This window comes from Oncorhynchus keta, chromosome 4, assembly GCF_023373465.1.
Source record: "Oncorhynchus keta strain PuntledgeMale-10-30-2019 chromosome 4, Oket_V2, whole genome shotgun sequence".
In the NCBI taxonomy this organism is placed as follows: Eukaryota; Metazoa; Chordata; class Actinopteri; order Salmoniformes; family Salmonidae; genus Oncorhynchus; species Oncorhynchus keta.
Window position 1 is genome coordinate 65,458,383 of NC_068424.1, and position 23,786 is coordinate 65,482,168.

General features: G+C 43.7%; 1 protein-coding gene across 9 annotated transcripts in view; it reads right to left on the reverse strand.

Annotated features, from left to right (window-relative positions):
* Positions 1 to 1,870: 1,870 nt before the first annotated feature.
* LOC118380753 (phospholipid-transporting ATPase IA-like) overlaps positions 1,871 to 23,786 on the reverse strand; it is a 196,579-nt gene continuing 174,663 nt past the window's right edge. For 8 of the 9 annotated variants that reach the window (XM_052512694.1, XM_052512691.1, XM_052512732.1 and 5 more), the window contains 5 exons: positions 23,658 to 23,765; positions 12,697 to 12,785; positions 11,648 to 11,740; positions 8,994 to 9,085; positions 1,871 to 4,389 (listed from right to left, as the gene is read on the reverse strand). In XM_052512694.1, coding sequence (XP_052368654.1) covers positions 4,292 to 4,389; positions 8,994 to 9,085; positions 11,648 to 11,740; positions 12,697 to 12,785; positions 23,658 to 23,765 — 480 coding nt within the window. In that variant the 3' untranslated portion in view covers positions 1,871 to 4,291. Of the gene's footprint in view, positions 4,390 to 7,792; positions 7,837 to 8,993; positions 9,086 to 11,647; positions 11,741 to 12,696; positions 12,786 to 23,657; positions 23,766 to 23,786 lie in introns of those variants that run through there. The other variant, XM_052512699.1, reaches the window with a different exon arrangement.

Consider the following 23,786-nt stretch of genomic DNA (forward strand, 5'->3'; position numbering starts at 1 on the left):
CCTGGCCGGTTCCCCTCTTTCCACTGGGATTCTCTGCCTCTAACCCTATTACAGGGGCTGAGTCACTGGCTTACAGGTGCTCTTTCATGTCGTCCCTAGGAGGGGTGCGTCACTTGAGTGGGTTGAGTCACTGACGTGATCTGTCTGGGTTGGCGCCCCCCCTTGGGTTGTGACGTGGCAGAGATCTTTATGGGCTATACTCGGCCTTGTCTCAGGGTGGTAAGTTGGTGGTTGAAGATATTCTTCTAGTGGTGTGGGGGCTGTGCTTTGGCAAAGTGGGTGGGGTTATATCCTTCCTGTTTGGCCCTGTCCGGGGGTATCATCGGGTGGGGCCACAGTGTCTCCTGACCCCTCCTGTCTCAGCCTCCAGTATTTATGCTGCAGTAGTTTATCTGTCAGGGGGCTAGGGTCAGTTTGTTATATCTGGAGTACTTCTCCTGTCTTATCTGGTGTCCTGTGTGAATTTAAGTATGCTCTCTCTAATTCTCTCTTTCTTTCTCTCTCTCTGAGGACCTGAGCCCTGGGACCATGCCTCAGGACTACCTGGCATGATGACTCCTTGCTGTCCCCAGTCCACCTGGCCGTGATGCTGCTCCAGTTTCAACTGTTCGGCCTGCGGCTATGGAATCCTGGCCTGTTCACCGGACGTGCTACCTGTCCCAGACCTGCTGTTTTCTCTAGAGACAGCAGGAGTGGTAGAGATACTCTTAATGATCGGCATGAAAAGCCAACTGACATTTACTCCTGAGGTGCTGACTTGCTGCACCCTCGACAACTACTGTGATTATTATTATTTGACCATGCTGGTCATTTATGAACATTTGAACATCTTGGCCATGTTCTGTTATAATCTTCACACGGCACAGCCAGAAGAGGACTGGCCACCCCTCAGCCTGGTTTCTCTAGGTTTCTTCCTAGGTTTTGGCCTTTCTAGGGAGTTTTTCCTAGCCACCGTGCTTCTACACCTGCATTGCTTGCTGTTTGGGGTTTTAGGCTGGGTTTCTGTACAGCGTAGCCTAGTGGTTAGAGCGTTGGACTAGTAACCGGAAGGTTGCGAGTTCAAACCCCCGAGCTGACAAGGTACAAATCTGTCGTTCTGCCCCTGAACAGGCAGTTAACCCACTGTTCCCAGGCCGTCATTGAAAATAAGAATATGTTCTTAACTGACTTGCCTGGTTAAATAAAGGTAAAATAAAAAATAAAAATAAATAAATAAATAAAATATCAGCTGATGTACAAAGGGCTATATAAATACATTTGATTTGATACAAGTACTCTTGTATGAATACTCTAGCAAGGGTACACCTGGTTGGGAAAATATGGCTTTGTAAACTAACAACTAAAGAGAAACTACCCATTCCCAAAATGGGGTAGATTGCTGGACACTGGATGGATCAGACACATCCATCTATGTTGGTTTTGTGATACAGCTATGATAGTGGATACTTTGTCAATAACAGAGACAAATATTTGTAATTATAACGGATGTGATATCCTACCGCACGGCCGCACAGTAAACCTCAGATGACCAGTTATCAGGGAATACAACAGGAGAGGGTCAGCTAAATCATACATGATAACCATAATGACGGCTTTTGTTTGTTTGTCACACATGGAAGGGAATGATGTTTTCCCTGAGTGTCCCCTGCCTTTTCCTGTTTAGGTTCTCAGCGCTCTGTATGCCCTATTTGCTGCCGCAACTAGCTGCCTTCCCTCATTTTGGATGGTTACAAAGTCCTAAATGAGGGATGGCACTTTATCCCAACACAGTGCACTACTTTTGCCCAGTGTAATACACTACATAAAGAATAGGGTGCCATTTGGACTGCAGACAGACATTCATAGATATTGTGATAGTAGATGACAAAGGTTGGTTTCCATGTTTGAAAAGTTTATTTTAGTAGTAGTCCTTTATGGCAGTAAAAGACAGAACACTTAAAAGTTTGCAGTCCCAACATGCAGAACAATCATTAAATGATATTGAAACAAATTGAAAAGTGCATTTTTTTCTGTAAAGTGACCCACACTTGAGGGAGAATCAAAGTAGTACAATAAACACTTAACCGGAGAAGGTTTTAGTCCATTCATGCAGCCCACAACTTTCACAGACAAAAAGCAACAGTCCAAGCCTTCCACAACCACTTTCACATCAGAAGACTCACATTCAGCATTTTGGAATTGTGACAGCAGTTGACATCTAATCAATCGAAACACAAAAGTATAGCGTAACAAATACATCTTTACTGATACCCTCACTTAAACCAGGAAGAAACACAAAAAGGTTTGTAGTAAAGTAGAGGTACACTGCATGAGAGACAAAAAACTAAACAAGTTACAAACATGTAGACCCAGAGAAAATACACTGAAACCAATAACCAGATAATACCAAAATATCCACTATTGGAAAGGTAACAGAGTGCGTTGTGCAACATCTCCTGTCATGCGAGAGCCTTAGCGTCAGAGCCCAGGACCCCCAGGGCTGAGGTCTGGCCATACAAAGAGGGCCATACAGCAGCAGACAGTACACCATAATTATACCTGGAGTCATGCAGACAGACCAGAGGAGCAAGCGACACCACACACACAGTCAGTCACCCACACATCCTCAAACATATACAAAAACACAGTCAAAGAATGCAAAAGGAGACCTGAGGTTCTAAGGGCTCCCAGTCTCACACAAATGACAGACATGCGTATGTAGAAGTTACCCACAGTAGAAGAGGTTACACACACACACGCACATGCACATGCAGATGGCGGATTAACACACACACATACACACGCAGCCGGTATGGAAACCGATCTCCCATAGGGAGAAGAGAACAAACACAGTTAATTATTAAATAAACAAAGCAGGTACTATAATGACAATAATAAACAACAAGACATTTAAGAAATATATTTTTCGGCATTCATTTGGGCATTCTTTTTTTTGTCTGAGAGAAAAAAAAGGAAAAACATGGACAATTATTCATTACAAAGCAGGTCAATGCAAAAATTCGTACTTCTCCAATATAAAAATACAAATTCTCAAAATAACTATAGAGAAAGTCGTTTTGATACTGTGTGGAGTTTCCTGGCAAATTTTCTCTCTCCCTTAAGCTAATGGCACTTATGTTAGAAGGATAAACTCTCTATTCGAAGGGAAAAGACGTTTTTGAAAGAAGAGCCGCCACTAAGCATACGGAAATTCAACAAGATCGTCATACAACCACCCCCAAAACACTGGGTAGAAAGAAAGCAACAATGGAGCCTGTGATTTTAAATATACCACTTTACTTTTTACCACATTGTGTACTGGGGAGCAATATATGGGGGACAATGAGCTCATCTTGCCAATTAGTGGGTAGAGCACTGTTCTAAACTAGCTAGCTAGGATATCTTACGTATTCTAATCAGGGAAAAAGTCAGGCACCATTGTGATTGTTGCAGCCGAGTAATGTGTGGAATGCAATTACTTGTATAGAGCAATCAAAGTGCTGTAATAAAATGGTGGAAATTGGACGAGTTGTAAGCGGCTATCATGAAAAAAAAACGACTCAACTTGGGCACGATAACTACATCATTCTAAAATAATAACATTTAGAAGAAAAACAAACAAGTATGGCTGAAGGCATGAACAAATGTAAGGCCTTTTTATACAGTAGAAGTGCAAAATAACAACAAAACAACAAAATGTCTGTTCTGAAGTGGTCCATTCAGAGCTGGAATAGACTCAGGAGTGTCAATATTCTTGGTTGAGTTTTATTTGAATTTTAATCGAAGCTACAGCCGACTTGAAAGAGATTGCATTTACAACTGCTATTTCGCAATCTGCATTTACAAACAAAACAAAATATTTGGTGGGGTGGTGGTGGGTGATCAAAATCAAATTTGGATTATTCAGTCACCAATTAGAGTACACACACAACAGTTTTGACGATTTTGGAGCAAACTACATATTTTTTGGGGTGTATTAATAGGAATGGAGGAGATATTAAGAAGTGAAACCTCTTCATTAGATAGAACAAGAACAGAGGAACTTCAGACCACAGACTGCTAAAAATGCAAGCACAGTGCTCATGTCTGCTGGACACACAACTACAGCAGTGAATACTTTTTGAACACTTTTTTGTTCCTATTTTTTTCCCTTTTTGAAGTACAAGACATCCCTCTTTCTTTTCCTTTATCATGTCCAATATCCTGCGATGCTTGGGCTGGGGTTATCCGGAGACTTCCCCATCAGGTTCAAATCACCGTCGAAAACGGCTGTGGCTCTTAAAAGGCCAGCCGGGCAGAGAGGGGTGTGGTTTCACCACTCGTTGGTCCGCTGTTTGGTGGTGTCGTACGCCCGGATGACCTCCGACTGGGACACCACTCCGTTCTCATCTTGAGAGAAGGCGTAGCCATCTGCAAGCAGGACAGATGGACAGAGTGAGAAACGATGGCAGACGTTCAAATTCCAAACGTGATCAGAAAGAAGTAAACCATTTCGGAACAAAAGCAGAAAACTCATAAAACATTTTTTATAAACTAAATAAAAACAGATTAAAGAATGGCTTTAAAAATAAACCAAGAAATAACTTATACAATTACATTGACTGAAACATTATTTTTGTGTTGTCTTTCAAGCTCCCCAAGAAGCTTGACCAGTGCTAAGCGAGGGAGGGGCAGTCATGTTACCTGACACCTCTCTTTACTTAGCTACACAGCCACTACCTGCAACTACGGGAGTTCTTATCCTAACCTTTGACCCCCTAACTCACCTTTAGGTCTCAAATGATTCAGTCACTACCTGCAGGCCAGCAGATGAGTTCAAAAGGCCCGGTGAGGGGAGTGCATTGTGGGAATAATATTGCAGCATTTAATGAATCGTTAAATATGTGTAACCACCACTCACAGTTGAAGTCGGAAGTTTACATATACCTTAGCCAAATACATTTAAACTCAGTTTTTCACAATTCCTGACATTTAAACCTAATAAAGACTCCGTCTTAGGTCAGTTAGGATCACCACTTTATTTTCAGAATGTGAAATGTCAGAATAATAGTAGAGAGAATAATTTATTTCAGCTTTTATTTATTTCATCACATTCCCAGTGGGTCAGAAGATTACATACACTCAATTAGTATTTGGTAGCATTGCCTTTACATTGTTTAAATTGGGTCAAACATTTTGGGTAGCCTTCCACAAGCTTCCCACAATAAGTTGGGTGGATTTTGGCCCATTCCTCCTGACAGAGCTGGTGTAACTGAGTCAGGTTTGTAGGCCTCCTTGCTCGCACACGCTTTTTCAGTTCTGCCCACAAATTTTCTATGGGATTGAGGTCAGGGCTTTGCCACAACTTTGGAAGTATGCTTGGGGTCCTTGTCCATTTGGAAGACCCATTTGCGACCAAGCTTTAACTTCCTGACTGATGTCTTGAGATGTTGCTTCAATATATCCACATACTTATTCTTCCTCATGAAGCCATCTATTTTGTGAAGTGCACCAGTCCCTCCTGCTGCAAAGCACCCCCACAGCATGATTTGTGCTTCATGCTTCAAATCAAATGCTTCAATCAAATGTATTTATAAAGCCATTCTTACATCACCTGATGTCACAAAGTGCTGTACAGAAACCCAGCCTAAAACCCCATACAGCAAGCAATGCAGGTGTAGAAGCACAGTGGCTAGAAACAACTTCCTAGAAAGGCCAGAACCTAGGAAGAAACATAGAGAGGAACCAGGCTATGAGGGGTGGCCAGTCCTCTTGTGGCTGTGTCGGGTGGAAATTATAACAGAACATGGCCAAGATGTTCAAATGTTCATAGATGACCAGCAGGGTCAAATAATAATAATCACAGTGGTTGTCGAGGGTGCAACAGGTCAGCACCTCAGTAGTAAATGTCGGTTGACTTTTGATAGCCGATCATTCAGAGTATCTTTATCACTCCTGCTGTCTCTAGAAAGTTGAAAATAGCAGGTCTGGGACAGGTAGCACATCCAGTGAACAGGTCAGGGTTTCATAGCCGTAGGCAGAACAGTTGAAACTGGAGCAGCAGCACGGCCCGGTGGACTGGGGACAGCAAGGAGTCATCATGCCAGGTAGTCCTGAGGCATGGTCCTAGGGCTTCACAGTTGGTATGGTGCTCTTCGGGATGGAAGCCTCCCCCCTTTTCCTCTGAAAATAACGATGGTCATTATGGCCAAACAGTTCTATTTTTGTTTCATCAGACCAGGGGAAATTTCTCAAAAAAGCACAAATTTTGTCCCCATGTGCAGTTGCAAACCATAGTCTGGCTTTTTTTATGGCGGTTTTGGAGCAGTGGCTTCTTCCTTGCTGAGCAGCCTTTCAGGTTATGTCGATATAGGAATCGTTTTACTGTGGATATAGATACTTTCGTACCTGTTTCCTCCAGCATCTTCACAAGGTCCTTTGCTGCTGTTCTGGGATTGATTGGCACTTTTCGCACCAAAGTACGTTCATCTCTAGGAGACAGAACGCATCTCCTTCCTGAGCGGTATTGTGTTGCAGTTGCGTGGTCTCATGGTGTTTATACTTGCTTACGATTGTTTGTACAGATGAACGTGGTACCTTCAGGCATTTGGAAATTGCCCCCAAAGATGTGACTGTCTACAATTTTTGGGCTGATTTGTTTTGATTTTCTCATGATGTCAAGCAAAGAGGCACTGCGTTTGAAGGTAGGCCTTGAAATACATCCACAGGTACACCTCCAATTGACTCAAATTATGTCAATTATCAGAAGCTTCTAAAGCCATGACATAATTTTCTGGATTTTTCCAAGCTGTTTAAAGGCAGTCAACTTAGTGTATTTAAACTCCTACCCACTGGAATTGTGATACAGTGAAATGTAAGTGAAATAAACTGTCTGTAAAAAATGGTTGGAAAAATTACTTGTGTCATGAGCAAAGTAGATGTCCTAATCGACTTGCCAACTTGTAAACTTCCGACTTCAGCTGTAGGTCACAGCACACAGGGGAGGGGACGTGGCTACAGAGGGCTTTTCACACTATTGAGCTGAACCAAACTGTACTAAGATGGCCTGGTTACACATCCACCATAGTTGCTGAAAGCCTGCTGAAAAGGACAATGTGTTTTGGATCGGCACGATACTGTGAAAAGGGCAGTGGTTGGGTTTCTAATAGAGATTGGGGGGTTTTCGTTTCTCTACAGGTAAGAACGTCAAAATAAAAAAGGGGTCACAAGAACGATCCCTTCCCCACCTACGAGACAAACAGGGGTCACACAAGAACAATCCCTTCCCTGCCTAATAGACAAACAGGGGTCACACAAGAACGATCCCTTCCCCACCTACGAGACAAACAGGGGTCACACAAGAACGATCCCTTCCCCACCTACGAGACAAACAGGGGTCACACAAGAACGATCCCTTCCCCACCTACGAGACAAACAGGGGTCACACAAGAACAATCCCTTCCCCACCTACGAGACAAACAGGGGTCACACAAGAGACAAACAGGGGTCATCGATCCCTTCCCCACCTACGAGACAAACAGGGGTCACACAAGAACGATCCCTTCCCCACCTACGAGACAAACAGGGGTCACACAAGAACGATCCCTTCCCCACCTACGAGACAAACAGGGGTCATACAAGAACGATCCCTTCCCCACCTACGAGACAAACAGGGGTCATACAAGAACGATCCCTTCCCCACCTACGAGACAAACCGGGGTCATACAAGAACAATCCCTTCCCCACCTACGAGACAAACAGGGGTCATACAAGAACAATCCCTTCCCCACCTACGAGACAAACAGGGGTCATACAAGAACGATCCCTTCCCCACCTACGAGACAAACAGGGGTCACACAAGAACGATCCCTTCCCCACCTACGAGACAAACAAAAAACATACAAAAAGATCAGCGAAACAAACAGAAATAAATCCAATTAACCAATAAGGCCTGAGGGGTTGTGGTATATGGCTAATATACCATGGCTAGGGCTGTGTCCAGGAAATCCGCTTTGTGTCGTGGCTAAGAACAGCCCTTAGCCGTGGTATATTTAAGCAATAAGACCCGAGAGGGTGTGGTATATTGACAATATACCACGGCTAAGGGCAGTTCTTAAACCACGACATAGCCTGGACACAGCCCTTAGCCGTGGTATATTGGCCATATATCATAAACCCCCAAGGTGTCTTATTGCTATTATAAACTGGTTACCAACGTAATTACTGCAGTAAAAATAAATTCTTTGTCATACACTTGTTAATCGGTCTGATATACCACGGTTGTCAGCCAATCAGCATTCAGGGCTCGAACCACCCAGTTTACAATCCAAAATAAAACCCATCTGTGTTGTCTTATAGCTTCTATCTAGACTACTATGAGATTTGTATTAGATGGGACGTGGCTGTCCATTAGGGTGCGCCATAAAAAGCCCCTTATTCTCTATATAGTGCACTACATTTGACGAGAGCCCTATGGGCCCTGGTCAAAAGTAGTGCACTGTAAAGTGGAAAGGGTACCATTTGGGATGCAAATATAGTGGTGGGGGGGGGTTGTATTAGCAGGTGGAGAGACCAACGGGGGAACAGTGGGATGTTTTGTGTTACTTAATGAGGTTAATGACAGGATCATGTATGTGGATGTCATGCTGGCTAATGTGGAACATGGATATCAAATTGTAAAGAGCGGTGGGATCAGCAGAGTATTAGCACTTCTGCAACGCTGAGGCACCCTATTCCCAAATGGCACCCTATTCCCTGCGCCGTACACTACTTTTACCAGGGCCCATAGGGTGTCGTTTAAGATGCAAGTGGAGTCCCCTTTGAAGCTACAGTATATATATATAGAATCTCCATAGCATGGAGCTATGTATCCACATAGGAACTACACTTAATTTTAAAGCCTGTCTTGGTGTGTTGGACCAGTGCTGCTACAGAGAGAAAATGGGTCTCTTTCTCTGAGAAAAACAGCATGAGGGCTTTCCTTCAGGTCAGGGTGTGAGGTGTGTGCATGTTTTAATATTGTGTGTGTGACTTACGTAGCAGATTCTGCTGCATGGAGTCCGATCGGTACATACTGACAGTGCTCTTCTTGAAGACGTTCTTCAGGAGCTGTGCCCTCTCCGTCAGGCTGTAAAGACAGAGACAGAGAGACAGTGAGTGCCACAGTGAGCCCTTCAGCCAGATTTAACCACTCATACATCAAGCCCTCTCTCTCACAGTACAGTCCTCCACAGTACAGAGGAGAGACCAGACAACTGCACTTCCTGCTGAGGAGAGACCAGGCATGGGGGAGAGGAAGAAGGGGTGGATTCTGTGTGTGTGTGAGAGAGAGTGTGCATGTGTGGTGTGTGTGTATATAATTGTGTGAGTGTGAGAAAGGAACTGAGTGAGTGCATCTACATGCGTCCGGTCCAGGGCCAGGTTCCTAGCCTGCTGGGCCTGGGCCTGTGGCCAGATAGGGGGGTTCACTTTCAGCTGGCAGGAGATTTCACACTGGTCTGATCCATGCTAATGCACTCCACAGGCCATCGATGGGACCCGGCTAACTGATCTCTGTGTCCCAAATGGCACCCATTTCCCTATGGGCCCTGGCCAAATGTAGTGCACTATACAGTGCCATCTCATGATTTGCAACAAAAATCATCTCTGGGAGTTTAGCTCAAGATGCAAGTCTCTAATTAGCTGGAGGCTCCATAGTACACTACAGTCTCTCTTCACACAGTTTCAGAGGGAGAGAGTCATGTTCCAAGCATGTATAACAGCCTGGATGGATGGCCTGGAGCAGAGTTCAAAGAGTAGAGTTAAGAGTGAACCGTATAGTATACAGTAGGCAGACCGTGATTACACCATACGTACTAAAAACAGGGAAGCCAAGATAAATATTACTGAATCCTCAGGGGGTAAATACACATTTAAACTTTTAGAAGTTATAGACTAAGTCAAGTGTTGTACATGCGGTGTATGCAGTAATATAAAGAGTATTTGTGAATTCATGAGATGGAGAAAAGTTTGAGATGTTCTGGTTGTAAACTCAGCAAAAAAAAGAAACAGCCCTTTTTCAGGACCCTGTCTTTCAAAGATTATTTGGATTTTTACGAATTATCCAAATAACTTCACAGATCTTCATTGTAAAGGGTTTAAACACTGTTTCCCATGCTTCTTCAATGAACCATAACAATTAATGAACATGCACCTGTGGAACGGTCGTTAAGACACTAACAACTTACAGACTGTAGGCAATTAAGGTCACAGTTATGAAAACTTAGGACACTAAAGAGGCCTTTCTACTGACTCTGAAAAACCCCCAAAGAAAGATGTCTAGGGTCCCTGCTCATCTGAGCGAATGTGCCTTAGGCATACTACAAGGATGCATGAGGACTGCAGATGTGGCCAGGGAAATAAATTGCAATGTCAGTACTGTGAGACGCTTAAGACAGCACTACAGGGAGACAGGATGGGCAGCTGATTGTCCTCGCAGTGGCAAGCCACGTGTAACAACCCCTGCACAGGATCGGTACATCCGAAACATCACAGCTGCGAGACTGGTACAGAATGGCAACAACAACTGTCAGAGTTACACCAGGAATGCACAATCCCTCCATCAGTGCTCAGACTGCCCCGTAATAGGCTGAGAGAGGCTGGACTGAGGGCTTGTAGGCCTGTTGGTATGGCAGGTCCTCACCAGACATCACCGGCAACAACATTGCTTACGAGCACAAACCCACCGTCGCTGGACCAGACAGAACTGGCAAAAAGTGCTCTTCACTGACGAGTCGCGGATTTGTCTCACCGGGGTGATTGTCGGATTCGCGTTTATCGTTGAAGGAATGAGCATTACAATGAGGCCTGTACTCTGGAGTGGGATCGATTTGGAGGTGGAGGGTCCGTCATGGTCTGGGGTGGTGTGTCACAGCATCATCGGACTGAGTTTGTTGGCATTGCAGGCAATCTCAATGCTGTGCGTTACATGGAAGACATCTTCCTCCATCATGTGGCTCATCCTGACAATGCCACCAGCCATACTGCTCGTTCTGTGCGTGATTTCCTGCTGACAGGAATGTCATTGTTCTGCCATGGCCAGCGAAGAGCCCGGATCTCAATCCCATTGAGCACGTCTGGGACCTGTTGGATTGGAGGGTGTGGGCTAGGGCCATTCAACCCAGAAATGTCCGGGAACTTGCAGGTGCCTTGGTGGAAGATTGGGGTGACATCTCATAGCAAGAACTGGCAAATCTGGTGAAGTCCATGAGGAAGAGCTGCACTGCAGTACTTAATGCAGCTGGTGGTCACACCAGATACAGACTGTTACTTTTGATTTTGACCCCCCCTTTGTTCAGGGATACATTATTCAATTTCTGTTGTCCACATGTCTGTGGAACTTGTTCAGTTTATGTCTCAGTTGTTGAATCTTATGTTAATACAAATATTTACATGTTAAGTTTGCTGAAAATAAACGCAGTTGACAGTGAGAGGACATTTATTTTTTTTGCTGAGTTTATACGGGTACTGTGAAGGACAAAAGCTAACCTACAAACAAAGCATTTTCAAGGCTGCGCCCCAAATAGCACCATATTCCCTATATGGTGGGACCTGGTCAAAAATAGTGCACTTTATCGGGAATAGGGTGCCATTTGGGATGTCCTCTTGGAAAAGGAGGAAGGTGAGAAAAGGGTGAGAGACGGTCCAGTACCTCTTCCCGTGCACCAGGGCTCCTGGGTCCTTGGACAAGGCTTCCAGCTCCTGCACCTCATCCACCAGGGTTTTAAAGCACACCTTCTTCACACTGGCTCAAAAGAAGCAGACGTCACCAACAGGCATTCACAACCACAGCGTTAAATACAACACTATTCCTTATATTATTATACAGAAGGATTATATTGTATCTCTAGGTAACAGACCATCCCAAATCAGTCCAAGAGGCTTTCTCAGAAATGTACATGCAATCTGAATCAATTCTGCATATCAGAGGCAAAGTAGATGTCTGGTAAATGATACCACAATGAGCTTTTAGTTGCTGCTTCAATCTGCTGTAAATGTGATTTCTCTGGATTTCCCAGAACTATGAATCAAAGTCTCCCAATGACCTCAATTAATAATTTCATTCTGAATGGTCCACACTTATTTAAACTCTGAATCGGACAGTATTAGAATACATATCTTGCTATGAATCAAATAACTATAAAATGTTACACTGCATGTTATTTATTGGTGGTCTAAATAGTTTCTCAAGACATTTCTCCAAGAGCAGAATCTGCAAAAAAAAACATGATATACCGGTAACTATAAATGTTACACCTGCATGTCTGAGACCGGTTTAGTATTTATTTAGTATATTTCCCATTTCCTGATTTATTTATTTTTAAGCAAAGAATTTTCAGCTGACACTAGAATACATTTCTGAGTGACAGAGTGAGGGCTTTGCATAGGTGCTTTGTTGTGTATCTTGTGGGACTGGAAAAAAATGCCTAGAGTGTAAAATAAAGTTATTAACCGGTTCCCATGTTTTAAAAATAACAGTTCTGTTTCGGAACAATATGAATCTCTTTCTTTTGCGGTTCCGATTGTTTCTCGGAAAAAAATATTTGACGCTTTTCGGTTCTGTTCACTGAAACGGTTCCAACCCCGGCACCACATGGATCCTATAAATGACTTCTATTTGTAATTGGACATGTGATCTAAGGAATTTCCCGTGAGCAGGACATGTGGAGGGGGTGGTGGTGATGAGTGGGGGGAACTCACACTTTGTAGGCCACGTCAAAGACCAGGGAGGTGACAGGGATGAATATCAGGCCCATCCAGAAGACTCCCGAACTGAACATCATGTCCGCCTGAGACACACGCACATACAGAAAAACAGGAACACATTCCTTAGGTCATTGCAGACAAAACAGGGCTCAGTAGGTGCAGCAGTAAAGGCTCAGATTGCTTTAGGCAGTCTTGTTACATCTTGTATAACAACCAAATTACCCACAATAAACAAATGAATAGGCAAAATAATTACATGGATCAACTCAGTTTGACAATATATGGTAATCCACTGTGACTAAATGACACGTTGCTGTTTGGGTTTTAACTATGATCTTGAGAAGCCTGGGAAGGAAGTAGCTTTGGCAGTGAGTTAGTGTGGTGCCCTTTACCAGGGTAGGCAGTTACTGTGGTGTTCTTTACCAGGGTAGGCAGTTACTGTGGTGTTCTTTACCAGGGTAGGCAGTTACTGTGGTGTTCTTTACCAGGGGTAGGCAGTTACTGTGGTGTTCTTTACCAGGGGTAGGCAGTTACTGTGGTGTTATTTCACTCTCCAAACAGACCAATGGGAATCATGTCCAAACCCCTTATTCTAATTATTCCCTATCAGTAGAGAAACCTTGGGTAAAGCTCAATTTCTGACAAGGAAGAGGTATTGGACAACATACCTGTGGACAGAGTCGAGCGGGGGGTAGGGTGTAGCTGATCTAAGGTCAATTTTGCATTCAACCCTCAAATGATTAAGGTAAGCATGTAGCTAATCCGAGATCTGTGCCAAAAGGAAACCTTTAGCCAGAGTGGAGGAAATACAGTAGGAAACACTTCTTCATACTTGTCATTACATTTTCAATGGCATTTTTGCCCTAACCCATTAATTTCCCATCCTGGTGGCAACTGTTAGCTTCAGTGACTGGCCTCAAGAGCAGGTGGGGAATGACGGTGCAGCGGAGCGGGATGCCTCCTCAGCAGACAGGCCACTGGTGAGGTATCAATGGGAAGAAGGGTGAAGGGGATTCTCAACTCGAACCCCGAAACCCATCTCCACTAGCAACCTGTTGCCCTGATGATGCCTGAAGGGCGTTCACTCGATCCTCAGTACAAGGAAAGAGAAACATTAGAAGGGGATAGCAGCAACACATGAAAGTCCACTGAGTTCAGTTCTAAAAGGTAGTCTTTCCATTGACCTATTCAAAGATGGTGGGCAACTACAGCTGTGTATGTTCCATTTGGTCTGGCGGGGCGGAGACAGAGAGGAATCCTCTTGGCTCAGGCCGTCACATACAGCCGTCTGCGCAGGGCTGTGTTTTCTTTGGCCTGGCTGCTGTGAAACTATCGGTCATTACATGTCAAAAAGCAAAACACACGCCTCCTCGCATCAGCAATTTGGGCAGTACATGCTTGTGCCAGTTGTTCAAACCGCAGGGGCCCCCAGACAAGGGTCTTCCTGTAATTAGGAACAGGCTGGACCCTGGGATAGCGCCTTAGGAGACACACACACACGGATCAATGTCAAAGTTATCAAAGGGTTCAGGTGTTCCTAAATGAGCTAATCTGCTCTCCATTATCAGGCAAACGGACTATGATGTCTGACAAAACATCGGGGAAAGAGGAAATCCCAAATGAGTGGAAATCAAAATGGCTTTTTCCAAATGTTTGAAATGATATTGGAATGAATGGAGCTTTTCTATTTTGGCCAGCAGTGACCAAAATACAAGTAGAGGGAAAATTACATTAGCGCACAGGACATATTCACGTCAAGTTTGAAGTTAGGCAGTCCCGGGTAGAAACATAGACTTTTCTTTATCGTAACGCCAACTTTAATTATTTTTGTTTTCATCCAATGTATCACACATTTTAATAGCCGCATTTAAAGTGTCTAGAAAAATAAAAAAATAAACCGCGGACAGTGTCTCAGCACATTAAATACAATAAATTGAAGTCAACGAGCATGGAAAATAAACCAGCTCCTAATTTAAACTCCAACTTCTTACAAATACTGTTCCAAAATATCATCATAAATAATACAAAGCACAAACAATATAACCAAAACAACAAATCATAACAAACGTTTACAGCAAACTGCATTGAATGTCTAACTACTTCTCTAATCTGTAAATTCAATGCTCAACTAAATCTTAATAAATGTTTATCTGTTGAGGATTTGAAGACAGACACATTAAATACTGGCAGAGCCAGCCATTTTGGTAGATGCTAGAGATGGAGCTGGGGTGCAGGTGGATGTATTTTAGGACAAACAAATAAACTTGTCTGGGCGGGCAGACAGTGGTGTCCGCAGCTACAGGGCAGAGTGTTTTGACAGGCTGTCAATCCTTCACAGCCACTGGGGAGACAGACACACTCACAAAAATAGACACACACACAGCCAAGTTAGTTCATAGCCATAGGTGAAAAAACATTCACTGTGTCACTTAAATCCTTCGATCTGGTTTGAAGTAGACCAGCAAGATCTGGTTTAAAGCAGGCTAGCAAGATCTGGTTTAAAGCAGGCTTTTCTTGCTGTTGCAGAGCTGTTGAAGGCTATTTGTTTGAGATACACATTCTAAATATATTTAGATCTACAAAAAGAAGCAGTGGTTTCACTCTGAATACGATATGGACACGCCAACAGTCGCTTGTCATTTTTCACAATTTTAAAACTTTGCGTCTCAGTTTAAGAAAACAGATTTTTCAAACCATCCTTTATGTGGCTGTCAAAGGACAGGACTGATCCAATCGGCTCAGTGCTGCGGCGTCTGATTACTATGCTTGGATGCATTGATCAGGGGATCTCAGCGCAGCAGCAGTTGGCTGATCATGCCAAGCAGGCCACAGTGATAGTAAGGCCTCAAGAATGTTAATGCCTGCCATTGTGATGGTAAATATGAAGGAAGGACAATCAAGGCCTTCACTATTCACCCCGTTCCAAGGCCTTTGGCTTTAGAAAGCATAGATTGAGAAAAGCCAACTTTCCACACACGCCCACCTCATACACGCACACACACAGAAGCATGCAAACACACACACACACACCTCACTCTTCAGATGCCTCGTTCTGTCATATCTGAAAGGTTGTCAGATTTGAGTCTCTCCCCTTTTCTCTGCATGGCCCTGGTGCTGCCATAGCCAAAGCCTCTGGATGCTAATATTTGGACACTTGCAGCCTGGGTGCAGAGTCTCTTTGTACGGCAATTTTTTAATTTTTTAATTTTATGAAAGGACGAGTAAAAAAAATAAATAAAAAAGAGTCAAATCCAGTCCCAGTGAATGATTTGGTCTACCTCCGTCCATATCCGTTTGGCTAAATTCAGCTGGCTCTAACGGACCATACGACTGGGGTGGATGTTGGAACAGAGGGGTAGACTGTTCTGCTATGGAGCTAAGGATCTAGGGAAATGGCTATTGGGTGATTTGAGGGTGCAGATTTCTATGCTACAAATTGAAGCTGGATCTATACGTTTGGCCAAAAAAAGCCCCCAAAAAGTCCTATGACCAGCTCCATGCTACCAGCCGAAACCAAATCCTTTATGTTATTGAGTGGTCGGATAGGCTGTGAACACAGTCGCAGAATGAAAAAGCCAGTCCATGAGGATGGTGGGAGAGAAAAGAGATGGAGGCAAACTTAATGTCCTGAAGAGAGAGCGAAGGAGAGAGAGAGAGAGAGAGAGAGAGAGAGAGAGAGAGAGAGAGAGAGAGAGAGCGAAGGAGAAAGAGAGAGAGCGAAGGAGAGAGAGAGAGCGAAGGAGAGAGAGAGAGCGAAGGAGAGAGAGAGAGCGAAGGAGAGAGAGACCCCTCCTGTCTCAGCCTCCAGTATTTATGCTGCAGTAGTTTATGTGTCGGGGGGCTAGGGTCAGTTTGTTATATCTGGAGTACTTCTCCTGTCCTATTCGGTGTCCTGTGTGAATCTAAGTGTGCGTTCTCTAATTCTTTCTTTCTCTCTCTCGGAGGACCTGAGCCCTAGGACCATGCCCCAGGACTACCTGACATGATGACTCCTTGCTGTCCCCAGTCCACCTGGCCGTCCTGCTGCTCCAGTTTCAACTGTTCTGCCTTATTATTATTCGAACATGCTGGTCATTTATGAACATTTGAACATCTTGGCCATGTTCTGTTATAATCTCCACCCGGCACAGCCAGAAGAGGACTGGCCACCCCACATAGCCTGGTTCCTCTAGGTTTCTTCCTAGGTTTTGGCCTTTCTAGGGAGTTTTTCCTAGCCACCGTGCTTCTACACCTGCATTGCTTGCTGTTTGGGGTTTTAGGCTGGGTTTCTGTACAGCACTTTGAGATGTACGAAGGGCTATATAAATACATTTGATTTGATTTGAGAGAGTGAAGGAGAAAGAGAGCAAGAGTGTGTGAGGGGCCTTTTTCGGACGAGGCCCACAAATTCCCTGCATGTCATCATTGCAACGCAAAAGCAAATCCCTAACACCCCCACCCCAGTAAGCTTTTACTATGGAAAACTTAAACTGGGCCTGCTCAATTGGGTCCATCTGTTTACTCTCTGCGTGTCGCCTCTCAATAGCCCTGAGATATCCCGAAGAAAAACATAGGACAGAACGCTAACAAAAACAGTAATAGCTCAACAGAAGTCATCCAGGCACAACTGTCCGATAGTGATTTACAACGTGACTCAAGAATTATTAAAGTGAGATAGATTAGCCGACAGACTGTGTCAGTTTGACATGTATTAGCTCACGGATAATGACAAGTACGCCCATATCCATGGCCATTCAACTACATATACTGACATACATAACACACACACAGCAAGTCTCACACCATGGACTATCCCGTGGCTTCCACAGCCGCTCAAGTCTTCCATAAATCATTGGGTTTTCAACGACAGCGCAGAGGGGGCTACCATACGACACAGGAGCGGTTCTTAAAGGCCTTAAGTATTCCTAAAACACAGACACAGAGGGAAACCAGTGGAGGGGACAAAGTCAATAGAAATGCTGAAGTGCCTTTAATTCCATCATAGCTGTCACTGGTTTAATAGTGAGGAACCTTGTGGATTCTATAAAACCACAGTGGGCTGGAAGCCTCGTTTCACTCGTCCTGCAGTTTTTAGGGGTCCCTGGTAATAGTGGAGAAATTGGGAGATCTGTCATCTGTGGCCCTGCTACTTCAATCGCAGGATCACTGGTGATAGTGTACGTACACACACACACACACATACACACCGTCAAAACACGCACGCACCATCTCTATTGTCCTAGACTGGTCATGGCTGCTCCACTCAGGCCAGTGGAGCTGGCCTGAGTGGAGAGAGGATGGGTTATGGGCCATTCTTGTTCTTCAAAGCAAGTGAGTCCTGATGAGCTGCCTGCACTGGAGGCTCTATAGTTGTACTTCCAATATAAATAATTCCATTCAAACAAACGTGTGAGTGAATGTCACCATATTCCATACATAGTGCACTACTTTTGACCAGAGCCTAAGGAGACGGTGAAGTCACCTTTCATTATCGGTGTCCTGGATTTCTTCTTTTTAATACCTTTTTATTTTACATGAACTGATATGTAGCCCTTCCATGTACTGTTAACATTTCATGACTACGACTGATCAAAGTAACCCAAAAGGATTAGTTAATCCGACATTTCTGGAGGGTTCAATTTCCGAAAAGTTAACTTTCGGTGAAGGTTCTCAGGACACAAAAGACAAACAAATTGTGAAGATAACCTTTAATTCTATTTTCTTAAATATTCATATTTCCTTCGTATTAAAAACGTCTCTGTCGCTCTGCTGTACGTCTGTAGTATGCCAAAAATATCAACCTCTCCCTTCTGAGCAAAACACTGAGGAGAACGTGTTGCTTATCGCTTGGCACAAACTGCGGGAGGAATGTGATGCGTACCTGTTGAGGGGTGAATCCAAAGTGTCGATGACAAGCGGTCAAGTGAGTGTGAGAATAAGTACTGTTCCCTGCAGACGCTGGCAAAAGCAAAGGAAATGGCAGGTGTCGGAAAGGCACAGAGTTATCTATGCTCTAACATCCTTACAGCTGTGTTGTTGATAGCGACAGGAAATCGTCAGGAGACGGGCCAGGGTGATGGCATTTGCCGTGTCATCTCGTATGGTGTGCCTAAGCCCCTTACTATAGCAGCTCATGTCACTCCTCGGAAAATATCAGATTTGAATCTTCCTTTTTCATCCACGTCAACTCAAGGCTAAAATTAATGTGTGGTTTGGGCCTGGGCCAACCAAGCATCTTGTCAAACTTAAGATGTCTGTTTCAAGATGTTTAAGGGATGGTCCAAGGCACCTGTCTTGTCAATCGTCCAAGTAAAGCTCAAACTCACTGACACTGACAAATGCTATCGCATTAAGTCAGCCATTGCTCAACGTCTTTCTTGAATGAGGTGAATTGTGGAGTCAGAAACTGTAGAACAAGAAGTGGTGTCTATATCATCATGACCCTCAGGCATTACAAACAGACACAGAGACAGAGGGGAAGGTGGGTGATAGAGGGAGGGGGGAAAGAGAGAACATGGAAAAGAAAGAGGAGAGGGGAAGAGGCAGAGAGAAAGAAAGTGTTAGTAAGTGAGAGATCAAGCGAGAACGACAGAGCAGCAGTGACAGAGGGAAAGCGAGTCAGCGAAAGAGAGGTGTTTGCTACTTAGTGCAGGGTCGTTCCATGTCATTTCAGAAATGCAAAGCAGGTCAATAGTACCAATTGCATTGCATTTTCGCTCTTCATATCCAAATCATCTACAGTTTAAGTCAGAAGTTTACATACACCTTAGCCAAATGCATTTAAACTCCGTTTTTCACCATTCCTGGCATTTAATCCTAGTAAAAATTCCCTGTCTCAGGTCAGTTAGGATCACCACTTTATTTTCAGAATGTGAAATGTCAGAATAATAGTAGAGAGAATGATTTATTTCAGCTTTTATTTCTTTCATCACATTCCCAGTGGATCAGAAGTTTACATACACTCAAATAGTATTTGGTAGCATTGCCTTTAAATTGTTGTTGTTTTTTGACAAACATTTTGGGTAGCCTTCCACAAGCTTCCCACAATAAGTTGGGTGAATTTTGGCCCATTCCTCCTGACAGAGCTGGTGTAACGGAGTCAGGTTTGTAGGCCTCCTTGCTCGCACACACTTTTTCAGTTCTTCCCACACATTTTCTATGGGATTGAGATCAGGGCTTTGTGATGGCCACTCCAATACCTCGACTTTGTTGTCCTTAAGCCATTTTGCCACAACTTTGAAAGAATGCTTGGGGTCATTGTCAATTTGGAAGACCCATGAGCGATCAAGGTTTAACTTTCTGGATTGATGTCTTGAGATGTTGCTTCAAAATATCCACAATTTTTTTTCCCCATTATGCCATCTATTTTGTGAAGTGCACCAGTCCCTCCTGCAGCAAAGCACCCCCACAACATGATGCTGCCACCACTGTGCTTCACAGTTGTAAAGTACACCTCCAAGTGACTCAAATGATTTCAATCAGAAGCTTCTAAAGCCAGGACATCATTTTCTGGAATTTTCCAAACTGTTTATAGGCAGTCAACTTAGTGTATGTAAACTTCTGACCCACTGGAATTGTGATACAGTGAATTATAAGTGAAATAATCTGTCTGTAAACAATTGTTCGAAAATGACTTGTGTCATGCACAAAGTAGATGTCCTAAATGACTTGCCAAAACTATAGTTGGTTAACTAGAAATTTGTGGAGTGGTTGAAAAACTAGTTTTAATGACTCCAACCTAAGTGTATGTAAACTTACAACTTCAACTGTATAAGTAACATAATTGAGTTACACAATCAGTTTTTCAATACTTTGGGATGATTTGAATATGAAGCTTGAAAATACTAATATAGGTATTAGGTACCATCATTTTGGATTTGTGCTACAAATGCTAAAAAGTTAGCATTTGACACCGTGACCGACAAAACCAAAGCATGGGTTGCTGTCATAACTTGTCCAGAGACTGCTTACACAGTAAGCAAACCAATATATACAGTGGGGCAAAAAAGTATTTAGTCAGCCACCAATTGTGCAAGTTCCCCCACTTAAAAAGATGAGAGAGGCCTGTAATTTTCATCATAGGTACACTTCAAGTATGACAGACAAAATGAGGAAAAAACATCCAGAAAATCACATTGTAGAATCTTTAATGAATTTATTTGCAAATTATGGAGGAAAATAAGTATTTGGTCAATAACAAAAGTTTCTCAATACTTTGTTATATACCCTTTGTTGGCAATGACAAGAGGTCAAACGTTTCCTCTAAGTCTTCACAAGGTTTTCACACACTGTTGCTGGTATATTGGCCTATTCCTCCATGCAGATCTCCTCTACAGCAGTGATGTTTTGGAGCTGTTGCTGGGCAACACGGACTTTCAACTCCCTCCAAAGATTTTCTATGGGGTTGAGATCTGGAGACTGGCTAGGCCACTCCAGAACCTTGAAATGCTTCTTACGAAGCCACTCCTTCGTTGCCCGGGCGTTGTGTTTGGGATCATTGTCATGCTGAAAGACCCAGCCACGTTTCATCTTCAATGCCCTTGCTGATGGAAGGAGGTTTTCACTCAAAATCTCACGATACATGGCCCCATTCATTCTTTCCTTTACACGGATCAGTCGTCCTGGTCCCTTTGCAGAAAAACAGCCCCAAAGCATGATGTTTCCACCCCCATGCTTCACAGTAGGTATGGTGTTCTTTGGATGCCACTCAGCATTCTTTGTCCTCCAAACACGACGAGTTGAGTTTTTACCAAAAAGTTATATTTTGGTTTCATCTGACCATATGACATTCTCCCAATCTTCTTCTGGGTCATCCAAATGCTCTCTAGCAAACTTCAGACGGTTCTGGACATGTACTGGATTAAGCAGGGGGACACGTCTAGCACTGCAGGATTTGAGTCCCTGGCGGCATAGTGTGTTACTGATGGTAGGCTTTGTTACTTTGGTCCCAGCTCTCTGCGGGTCATTCACAAGGTCCCCCCGTGTGGTTCTGGGATTTTTGCTCACCGTTCTTGTGATCATTTTGACCCTACGGAGTGAGATCTTGCGTGGAGCCCCAGATCGAGGGAGATTATCAGTGGTCTTGTATGTCTTCCATTTCCTCAAATATTTGCTCCCACAGTTGATTTCTTCAAACCAAACTGCTTACCTATTGCAGATTCAGTCTTCCCAGCCTGGTGCAGGTCTACAATTTTGTTTCTGGTGTCCTTTGACAGCTCTTTGGTCTTGGCCATAGTGGAGTTTGGAGTGTGACTGTTTGAGGTTGTGGACAGGTGTCTTTAATACGGATAACAAGTTCAAACAGGTGCCATTAATACAGATAATGACTGGAGGACAGAGGAGCCTCTAAAAAAGAAGTTACAGGTATGTGAGAGCCAGAAATCTTGCTTGTTTGTAGGTGACCAAATACTTATTTTCCACCATAATTTGCAAATAAATTCATTAAAAATCCTACAATGTGATTTTCTGGATTTTTTCTCTCATTTTGTCTGTCATAGTTGAGAAAATTACAGGCCTCTCATCTTTTTAAGTGGGAGAACTTGCACAATTGGAGTCTGACTAAATACTTTGTTACCCCACTGTACCTTTGTAATAGTTGTCAGAATCTGGTAAGGACGTAGGATGGGACATACAGTTGTCATTTAAGTTATGTGTATCTGAACAGGGGGAAGAAAACGTCACCAACTTCATATTACAAAGGATGACGAAACAATACCCGAGCTGTAGCTCCATACTCCTTGTCAGACAGAGACCTGATAATATATACTCGTTGTGGGATTGGTGTGGGCGGACCGTGGTTGACTTTTGACTATTTCTTTGGATTCCTTGTCCCTACTCATTGTTAGAAAAGAGTTTGGTCCAAATCGAATATTAGGGACTATAGTTATGGAATATTACATGAATCCTATAAATTAAAATGGCCAATTTGGATGCAATCAATTAGCTCAAAGAGATCTAATTATATTTCAACACAATAATGTTGCAGGAATGTAATCTTATCTGTTTCTAACAGAAACAATATCACAACAATCTGAGATGGTTGGTTTCGAGGTGGAACAACCCTGTAGAGACCTCCACTCTTCCTCTGCCACAACTGGGGCCTGGGAGGCCTGGTGTCATTTAGCAGGACTCTGATATGTTCTCGGGTGTCAGGAACATAATTCCAGTGTGATGATGTACTGGGGTCCCCACGGCTGAGCTAGGCATAGGGTTACCAAGCTGTCCAGAGAGCACCATCACTCCCTTTACTCCAAAACTGCAGGGACTGTATGAAAGCACCAGTGTGTGTGTGTGTGTGTGTGTGTGTGTGTGTGTGTGTGGGCGGGGATGCACCAAGGGAGCAGTGCCTTATGTGTCATACCGCAAAATGCATTTAAAACACTTTACCTTGTTCTGAATATCTGTTTGATTTTGTTTAATTTGGATGTATTACAAATACAATGCTTAGACACAAATACCTGCTATAATATAACTTTGCTGAAAACACCACCACAAATACTTCAGGTTTTAGTGTGAATTGTTGAATCGCTCCTCCGTACAGCGACAAGGTTTCACCGTCACCTGCAGATACTTAGGGGGCAAGCGAGGGTGACATAACACAAACAGTGGGCTAATTGGGCCCAATTAAGTCATTCCGCAACACAACCCAGAATCTGTCAGTCCCGACAGTCTAGATCCCCTCTGGCCCTCCGATGAGAAACACAGAGTTGGGTTACGGCATAGACACATTGAAATCCTTCTCAACAACTACCACCTTCGTCAGTAACAGCAATGTTAGGAGATACTGTACATTCTGTTGAGTTATGAATGACAGCATGATACAGTAGGGTTTATCACTGCTGGGGGGGGGGGGTGAACATTCCTACAACGTTTGTTAATTTTCCAATGGAGCCCTTACTAACTTTCTGGGAACAAAGAGGTGATCAGACATGTTTTGCTGGGTTTAAAGGAGGGTGGAGGGTAAGATGAGTGTTTACCTCGCCAGACATGTCCGGAGCCAGAGAGATGAGCGGCCACAGAGAGGAGTAGATACCGAAGAACACCACCCACAGGCTGATGCTGCCCCAGATGGCAATGTGACTGAACTGGAGGAGACAGAGAATGTT